At 39.5% G+C, this 9,865-nt stretch overlaps 1 protein-coding gene across 1 annotated transcript in view; it reads right to left on the bottom strand.

Annotated features, from left to right (window-relative positions):
- Positions 1-2,535: 2,535 nt before the first annotated feature.
- LOC106661443 (zinc finger protein 43) overlaps positions 2,536-9,865 on the bottom strand; it is a 127,510-nt gene continuing 120,180 nt past the window's right edge. The window contains exon 12 of the mRNA XM_014384837.2: positions 2,536-2,978. Within this exon, the coding sequence (XP_014240323.1) occupies positions 2,708-2,978 (271 nt within the window). The 3' untranslated portion in view covers positions 2,536-2,707. The remainder of the gene's footprint in view (positions 2,979-9,865) is intronic.

Genomic DNA, 9,865 nt, shown 5'->3' with positions numbered 1-9,865 from the left:
TTAAATAAAGTTATTCCTAACCATCTAATTAAAAAATGAAACTTAATTGTTTTAAATAAAGTTACTCCTAACCATCTAATTAAACAATGTTTATAAAAACTTATGCATTTTTGATCTCGTTTAATTTGGTTTACATTAAAATAACATGTTGTAATTAATATAACGACAAAATTACATGTACTTAGTTGGAAATAAACTACAAAAAATATGAGTGTCCTGTTCTGATGCTACCCGACATTAGAAAATGGTGTAATTTTACGAGCAAAACTATGAAATAAATTGTTAATTAAATTTTATGAGCAAAACCGTGTAGTAAATTGTTCCATTTTTAGTATATTTACCGCCGAAGCGAGTACAATAAATTGTTAGTTAAATTCATTATATCAAAAAATCGTATTCCAGTGTTTTGATTAATTTTCTACCAAACCATTAAAATTAAATTTTTAAATAAAAGCTAATTAATTTTTAATCCCAGTTAATTTGGTTTATATTAAAATAAGTTAGTTGTAATTAATATAACGACAATAATACATGTAGTTTGAATAAAAATATGTGTGTCCGGTTCTTTTGTCTTCGACTGTACTCGATGCGACCCGACGAAAATCTGGACAGTGGGGATCGCAGAGCGTCGGGTAGATGTGCACGGGGGTAATGCAACCTTATGGAAAATCGGAGTTTGGATTTGCGTCGGGTAGCATCGAGTAGCGACGCATGGCGTAGCATCGGGTAAGTGTGTTTCTGGCTTAAAGCTCCTTGACACTTGTCTGGTGATTGGTCTGGGCACTCTCAACACGATACTCAAGAATGGCAGAAAACAAACACTTTGAGCCCTGAAGATGATCTCAATAAAGATAGAAACGTTGGCACGATAAAGAAAAACTTTTCTGACCGCATCTCACGATTTCCGAGTAATCATCTCCTTGACACTGTTGAAAATAGGATGCTGATTTTCTTTTTTATTCTTATTATTTTTAGTTCCACCACCGCGACTACTAATGGTTTTCCTTATATCGATCGAGAAAAATAGTCCAATAAATTGTTCATAATAGAAAGGATTTGGATTTACATAGTGTCAAACCCGCACTTGTACATACTATGAACATGTCCAGAGTTGACTCTGACACTTCTCGCAGTCCACCGACGATACCAACTTTTTCAATTTACAAAAAACCCTGGCAGACTAGGGAATCACCCATCCCGGGTGTTCTCTGTCCTATCCTATATGTCCAGCCACTGCTACATTGGGAATCGTAGTGGTTCGTGGTGACGCCCCTGGCGGGGACTTAGAGAAGGGGCTGCTCTTCTATCTGTGACCTTCGCCCGAACACTTGCGTTTGCCCATCGTTATAAGCCCGGCCTCACGGGATACGAAGGATCGGACCATCGAAGCGTATAGCATTGAAGACGCACAGACTACGCTGACGGAGTCGATTGAATATATGAGAAGTAGCGAATGGGAATGGATAGTGGTCGGTCGAAGTATATAATGTACACCTTTACCGAAGGCAGTCTACTCTAGGACCTGGTTAGCAATTCCACTTTAAACAAACCGCGGCCGGAGCGGATCCGGAAGTTCTTACGCTAGGGGAGCCTCAATTCTCTGGGTTGGCCTTGTCGATCTAGGGAGTGCGCGGAAAATCAGGCTGATGTATTTCGGTCTAGGTAGCCCTTTGCGCGCAGCATACGGTTCGATGCTCAATGCGGACCCAACCACTCGGAATGAGAAGCGGGAAGCGAGGTTCGTCTTGGACCCTCGGGGCGTGGACAGCTTCTACACCAACGTTGCAGCTGTAACACCCATCAGTAGTATGCGGAAGTGCGTCAACTCTCATCTTGAGAATCAAAACGTCCGATAAGGCCTATTCGGCCAGGTGCGGACGTTAAAGATCCTCATTGTCCTTTTAAGGACGACCGAGTATTTGGGAGCCAAATGTCCTAACCTTTCCAGCCACCGGGGTTTACCATATATTCGATTAGGGTGGTGGAGTACTCTATCCTTTCTCACCCTTGTGCTCATCCAATTTGGCCACAATAAACCTTCATCCTCTAATGTGGGCACTTCCTTGGGAACTTCCTCCGGTTCCGAGCCGCGCCGCCCTACCGGTCTAGTGTGCGGGGTTACATTCGTTTCAATGTATTCTTCTTGGGGGTCGGTTCCGCGCCGCGCCACCGACCTAATGCAAATAGGCCGAGAAACCAGCTGATCATTGGAACGTCGCGTTGGCGGTGGATGTACAAGCCTTTCTTACAATTCATGGCCAGAGACATGTTTGTATTTCCGCCTCATGAGTATTTATTACTCGAAATCGAGATAGCTGCCTGCAACTTCTGTAAGTAGAGCCATATTTTCCAAAAAGTAAACAATCATTCCATTGTTGGGTCTATAAAATATCTACAAAAAGGACAAACGCACCGACCATCTACATAACAGCGTTCTAGTTGTTTGTATGATTCTTTTAAAACTTTAGAAAATACAAGCCTTAAATTGTGCTCATTTATTAGGAACAATTTATAAAACTTTTGTGTACACACGATTTTTTATTACAATCATAAAAAAATAAAATCCCATAGTTGTCAATAAGTGCAAGAAAAAGAAAAACTCTATTATTAATTCAGAAATGTATGAGCGTTAAAATAAACTCGAACGTCCATGTTTGAACATAAGAAAATGGTTTCTTATGGAAAATTAGTGCTTCGAGTCCAAATATCAGACGGTGTCATCAGGGGTCGTCTCGATTTCCACTTGGTCGTAGTTTGCTTGAGACGCAAACGGTTCGATGCTGGGGAACGGCTGGTGGTACAGAGGTACGACCATGTCGTACTCTTCTTCCGGGCCGACCTGGAGGAAGATGACGTCGTCGTCAGGATGTGGCTTGGCAGGAGTCAAAGCGACCGATGCCAAGGTCGGCAGCTTAGATTCCCCAGCGTCGTACGCTAGCTCTTCAAGATTATGCTCTATAACCAGTCTCTTCGGTTTCCTGGAAAAGACAATAAATATTTAATTAAATACAGAAATCTGAATAAGTGATTAAGCGCCACCTTCATCTACCAGCCCATTTAGGCCCATGTTGGTGATGTATTTGCCAAAAGACAATATTTTGAATAAATAAAATAAATATTTTGTATTTCGTTAATACAAAAATATTAGTTTATATGTGTATGGTGTTTAGTGACCATTAGCCAATGATTATTTGGAAATCGTGAGATGTCGTCTGATGTGACCTAGGTTTTAGAAAAGCATTTTCTTTATCGTGCCAACGTTTCGATCTTTGCGTGTGGTGTTTAGTGAACGTTAGCCAATGATTATTTGGAGATCGTGAGATGCGGTCTGGTGTGACGTAGGTTTTAGAAAAACTCTTTCTTTACCATCAACGTTTCGATCTTTATTGAGATCATTTGCAGGGACTGGGACTTACAAACATTGTTTAAATTTAACAAATACATGTACGATGAAGAAAATATAGAATTTATACGATGCAAAAAAATTTAATATCCAATCAAATTTATTTGTACTCACTCAAAGTGTTGGTGTTCAAAAGTTACGTTTATGTTTGTACTGTTCTGTGTGTAGTATTTTTGGATTCTTGAAGTCGAATTTGTGTTGGTGTTCAAAATTGTGGGTAACCAGTGCTGTAGGATTTTGTTTGGGTTTTTTGCAATCATAAACAGAGTAAAGCAACATATCTATGATTGCAAAAACCCCAAACAAAATCCTACGCATGTAAACTCAGCCGCAGTTACGCCAATATCATTAATCAAATTCAATATCGATAACGTACATATCTCATCATCAAATCACACAAAACATATAACATTTAAAATAATCATAACATTCCACACATCCAACATTTCTGCAAGGTCTAATTGATCAACAATTTAGCTTTTCTTTCCCTAATTATCCCTGTCTATATAATCCTAAAAGGATAATCAAGCCGAATATTATGCACGTTTTTTTTCTTGCAATTCCTCATATAAAAATGTCTTTCTATCCCGACTTTATTCTCCACCCCTTCAAAATCCAACGCATATAAACGTAAAACAGCAATATTTCACTGGCACTCTCAACACGACACACAAGAATGAGAAAACAAACACTTTGTGTGAGTACAAATATTTTGATCGAATATAAAAAATAATTTTTTGTATTGTATAAATTCACTTTTTGTCTACATCGTACATGTATTTGTTAAATTTAAACAATGTTTGTAAATCCTAGGCCCTGAAGATGATCTCATTAAAGGTCGAAAGGTCTGCACGATAAAGAAAATGTTTTTCTTAAATCAACGTCACACCAGTACGCACCTCACGATCTGCAAACAATCATTGGCTAACGGTCGCTAAACACCGCACATTCTTCACAAGTTATTTACCACACATCAGCTAAATTTCGGCTTGAAAAACAAAATGTATACCACTTTTTGACAGTAGCAAACAATCACGGTGATATTTCGGTCACTTAATTAATCGATCTCCATTAAATAACAAAATTTAAAACGTTTATTGTAAATTACTTCAGGTTATGTGTTCGAAATTCGGTTTATACATTATTTATTGTACAAACATTTTTGGTTCGTGTTATATGTAAAATGTATTGTATATAAATATACAATATAATTCGATTCCATAATATTGAAAATACTTTTGCCATTATAAACGTAATATTTTGGAAATTTTGAATTAAATTATAATCAAAAAATTTATTTTATTTCGCATGGTTGTTTAATCAAATCCTTACACAGATATTATTCTTCGTCCAAAATTAAAGTTAATATCACCAGTTGTTTATGCGAAAACGTAGTCATTTCAGATACAGAATGTCAGGAATCTGATGATTGTCTGATAACCTGATGGGCACTAAGATCGGGATCTGGGTAGGAGGATTGTGATAGTTGTACCTCAGTTTATTATTACATTTTGGTCCAGGAGGACGCACTGAACTGAAAATGCATGTTGCCAACCAGAACAGTGGTGTCCTGCTTGTCCTTGTTGTACAAATAATTTGTACCAGAATTTTTTGTAGAAAAAGTTTTGAATCTATTGTACCCACTGCAATGAGCGGATTTAATGTAATTTCTCGTGGGCACCTCCAAATTATCCCCTCCTCACCATAGGGACCACTTTTCCAGATGGAAACATGCATTTTCCAGTTCAGTATGATCTTCTTAACAATAATCAAAAAAGATTCTGTGGTGCCATATTTTTGCATTCTCAACCTCACATAGTTCCTGGTCTAAACAGATTCACCACTATGGCATCACAGGTGGTTGAATCCCGGGCTTGTCACGTCATGCACAAATCAGTGTGACATTCCAGGTATAAACATTTGTCAAGGATAACTCCGCTATTTTTCAACTTTCTTCTCGATTAGCAAACAAATCTATTTTTACGAAAAAATAGAAAAAAGAAGATTATGTTAAATGAGAAATTTGCACCAGGCTCATCACGTTTTAATGAGCTACATGCAGAACGTCCTGTTAATCGATGTTATTCGAGGAAATTGTTGAAACTATACAAATAATAAAATTTACGTGCCTCCGGGTTTTCACAAAAACGCTCAAATAAAAAATATGGGGGGAGCAGAAGTTAAACTCACCCTGATATCTACCCTCATATCTAAGAATCCTTGAAGCACTTTCCCCCGGTTGCAGGGACAGAGGCAAAACAATATGCTTAAAATCTTTTTAAGCAGCGTAAATTGCATTTTCTCCCCTTATAATAGTCAAACTTGGAATAACGAGCCTTCGGATTACTCTAATTATTATTATTCGTTAGTCTTGCTAGATAATACTAGTAACATCTCAACACCATTTGTATTCAGTTGATTAAAATAAAAGTTGTTTGTGCAAAACGTTTTTGTTGAATGCCAAGAGGAAAATGGCAGTCGGTAGGGCGGTTTAACATTTCGAACGAATATCGAAATGTTTGATTTAACAGTTGATTAGCTGGACTTTCTTTGGGCGTTACTTGAATCCGAAAGGAAATTGGACAAAGTTTTTATTGATGCCAATAGGAAATTTATATATTCATGCGATATAGCTTTTATTTTAGAAATCTGAAAGTCAGACTTTGTTCTAAATAGGTTTTTTAAAGTAGTACCTAATTTAAATGGTTTTCACCAATTTTACGCAATGCTGAACGATTCGTCCCTAATAATCATTAACGTCATTAATTTCACACAGATAGCTGGGTATATGTTTCCCACTGGGGTCGCAATGTCATATAACATTGAGGTTTTTAGCGTGCGCACCTGGCCGATTAGGCCTTATCACATGTTTAGATACCCAAGTTAGGAGCGACTCACCTCCGCGCGCGGAAATCTGCTTCTTCCGCGAAGTTCGGGGTAGAAGTTCACTTCATCATGCAGCAAACTATCGATATGCCGACTTGCCACTTCCGAGGCGGTGGGTTAATTTTGTGCGCTCAACCGTGTGCCGCGCGTAAAGGGATACCCAAAAGGGGTCGAATTGCATCGGCCAAGTCTCCCACGCACTCCGTAGATAGAGAAGACAATTATCTCCCTGGTTGTAGGGACAGTTTGGGTCCCGATTACTAATCGTCAACAAGACAAGAGGATCTTTAACGCCCGCACCTAGCCTATTCGGCCTTATCGGACGTTTGGATTCTCAAGATGAGAGCTGACGCACTTCTGCATACGACGGAAAAGTGTTACCGCCGCAGCATTCAGATTGTAGGGACACCGCCAGCGTCGAAACCTTCGGATGCGTTCCAGCCGTGGTTTCGATTTAAGTGGAATCTCTAACCACCCCCCTAGAGGAGACCATGCCTTAGGTAAAGGCAGTCCAGACGGCCACCACCGAAAAACATCCGCCACCATTCGAGAGACTCCGTCAGCGCAGTCTTAGCTCCTCGATGGTTGTTCGCTTCAGCAGACCTATCGCTCCGATTCCCGCGAGGTCGGGAGGTAATACGGAAGTCATGCGCAAGTACTACGGTCCACGGCCACGAATGAGAAACAGCCTCTTCTCCTAGGGACCCCTAGGATAATAGTACCCGCCAGGGGTCTCACCACTAAGCCATTGCGAGACCTTACCCACGCACCTGCGCTTGAACTTGGAACGAAAATATGCTGCCCGCAGTACAGATGATTATGCAGCCTCCCCCGTCCGTATATATATATATATATATATATATATATATTTAGACAGGATCTGGTCGCGAAATAGCTGGGTAATGGATTATTGATGTCGGCTATGGGTTATAATAGTTTTACCTCTTTCAAGACGAGAGACCGTACCGTTACGCCTGCGTGGTCACTTATGACATTTAATCGCATTGAGTAATATAAATTTTCCCAAAAGAGAATTGTGATTTCAGCCGCACATGCGTAAATTAATGTACTTTGCCACTTGAAACTTCTCGTGAAAGGGGTCTGCGGCAAGAACAGCGTGATCCTGTCACCGGATCGCCTTCGGAGGGACATAGTGCTTATATATTTGTCCCAATTATTGCCGACACGATGAAAACGGAGATCAATTATTCGAGATATGCGAGTCGGAAATCGGCAAGTGTTAATCTAAAGCTGCAATGGGGGCGTTTGGTATCGTAACTGAAGTCCGATCGTGATACCTTCCACCGTTAATTTTTAAATATAGTATATAATGTTAATCACGTCCATATTTACAGTTAGAAGAGCCGAATCTCTGTTCGAGCGGCAAATTAATTGAGCACATTCGTCTCTTAAGTAAAACGCTCCACTCTCCTTTAATTATTATATTTCCGACCGTAAATGTTAGCTCTTTATTAATAATCGCTACGGATAACTTATATGTAGATAACTGGGAAACCGAACGTTATTAACTTGCTAGTATTTATTTATTCAAGTTGGTAAACTGTTATTTACACCAACACAACCGTAAACCGGGAAAGGAGAGAATTTAATCATAATGATAACTCCTCGATTTCAAGTTATTCAATAAACTCCATTCTGTGGAAATAATATACTCATAGGCAATATTTTTATCAAAGGAATATGAGGATTGATTGAATTATTAATTATTATTGAATTATACGACTGTAGTTTTTGCTAAAGAAAAAAAGGCAAATTTTGTTTTGTGCACTAGTCCAACAGATAGTAAATAATAAAAGCAATGTGTAAGCATTCATATAATAAAATTGTATGGCTTTTTCAAATTCCAACAAGAAAAAATCTTACAAATGTACATTTAATAAACGCTAAAAATAATCAGTTGTGATAGTTATCTATTTCTGAAATAGTCATATATTTATTCTCTATTTATAGTTTAAAGTTCTCTCTCTCCATCTTCTCACCCCCTCTCCCTTCTCTGTCTAATCCTCTCTCCCACTCTTTCTCTCTCACCCTCTCCCTCTTCCGTTCCCTCTCCCGCACCCCCTCCCACTCACTCCCTTCTCTCTCTCTCTCACTCTCACTCCACTCTCACTCTCTCTCCTTCTCCATCTCCCACTCCCTCCATTCTCTCTCCCCCTCTCCCTCTTCCTCGTCGCTCCCACCCATCTCTCTCTCACTCTCACTCTACTCTCACTCTTTCTCTCTCCCTCCCTCTCCTTCCACTCACTCTCTCTCAATCCCTCTCCCTCTCCTACTTCTTCCCTTCTCTCTCTCACTTTCACTCCACTCCCCTCTCCCTCTTTCGCTCCCTCTTCCTCTCTTCCTCCCATCCTTCTCTCTCTCACTCTCACTCCACTCTCACTCTCTCAATCTCACTCTACTCTCACTCTTTCTCTCTATCTCCCTCTCCCTCCACTCTCTCTCTCCCTCCCTCTCCATCCACTCACTCTCTCTCACTCCCTCTCCCTCTCCCACTTCCTCCCTTCTCTCTCTCACTTTCACTCCACTCCCCTCTCCCTCTTTCGCTCCCTCTTCCTCTCTTCCTCCCACCCTTCTCTCTCTCACTCTCACTCCACTCTCACTCTCTCCATCTCACTCTACTCTCACTCTTTCTCTCTACCTCCCTCTCCCTCCACTCTCTCTCTCCCTCCCTCTCCTTCCACTCACTCTCTCTCACTCCCTCTCCCTCTCCCACTTCCTCCCTTCTCTCTCTCACTTTCTCCACTCCCCTCTTCCTCTCTTCCTCCCACCCTTCTCTCTCTCACTCTCACTCCACTCTCACTCTCTCTCTCTCACCGGACCTCTCTCACTTTCCTTATTACTATTTCTCCTTCCCATTTTTTCTAACAAGGTACACAATCGCCGGTGATTGCCCTGTCCGTTTTTCGGAAAAATGGCCAAAAGACAAAGTAAAATGAAATTGTAAAATTTTAGTTATAATTGGTGCTGTTTGTATTTCAGAAGTTTATAGTACTTTCGCATTAAACAAGCATTACTGACAATACGTAACATTCAAAATCTTGCTTTATATTCGCAAATTTGATTTAGAAATAAACAGCTTAACATTCGGGAAATTGAACGTTCAACCGATAAACGTTTTATTGAGTTTTTCTTTTAACAAGTTTCTTACTGTTATAAGGTTTTACATATAACACTCGTTATTAATCGTTTTTACCAAAGCTAAGGTTTTATTGAGCTTTTTTTGTCCTTCTCAACGATTAGTAGTTTAAGAAGAACAAACAATTAAAGTGTGAAATAAATCAGACAAACTAAACGAATACATTGTGAGAAATGATGGGTGCAACCACTACTTATCGTACGTGGCACAATGGGCAAGTACATAATATATTAATACAAACATCAGTATTTATTTTACGTAGGAATTAATCAAAATCAGCTTTAAAAAAATACATCTGTTCTCCACGTTGACCTTTCTATCTCACACGTATCTTGTTTACTGAATTATTTTTGATTTTCGTGAAGTGCTTTAATTGTCCATATTGAAAATTAAAATAGTTATTCTTCTCTTTTTCATTC

The sequence above is a fragment of the Cimex lectularius genome, unplaced genomic scaffold, assembly GCF_000648675.2.
Source record: "Cimex lectularius strain Harlan isolate CLEC.00 unplaced genomic scaffold, Clec_2.1 scaffold68, whole genome shotgun sequence".
Classification (NCBI taxonomy): Eukaryota; Metazoa; Arthropoda; class Insecta; order Hemiptera; family Cimicidae; genus Cimex; species Cimex lectularius.
Note: the sequence above shows the minus strand (reverse complement) of the source record. Positions and strands in the feature narration are given on the sequence as shown.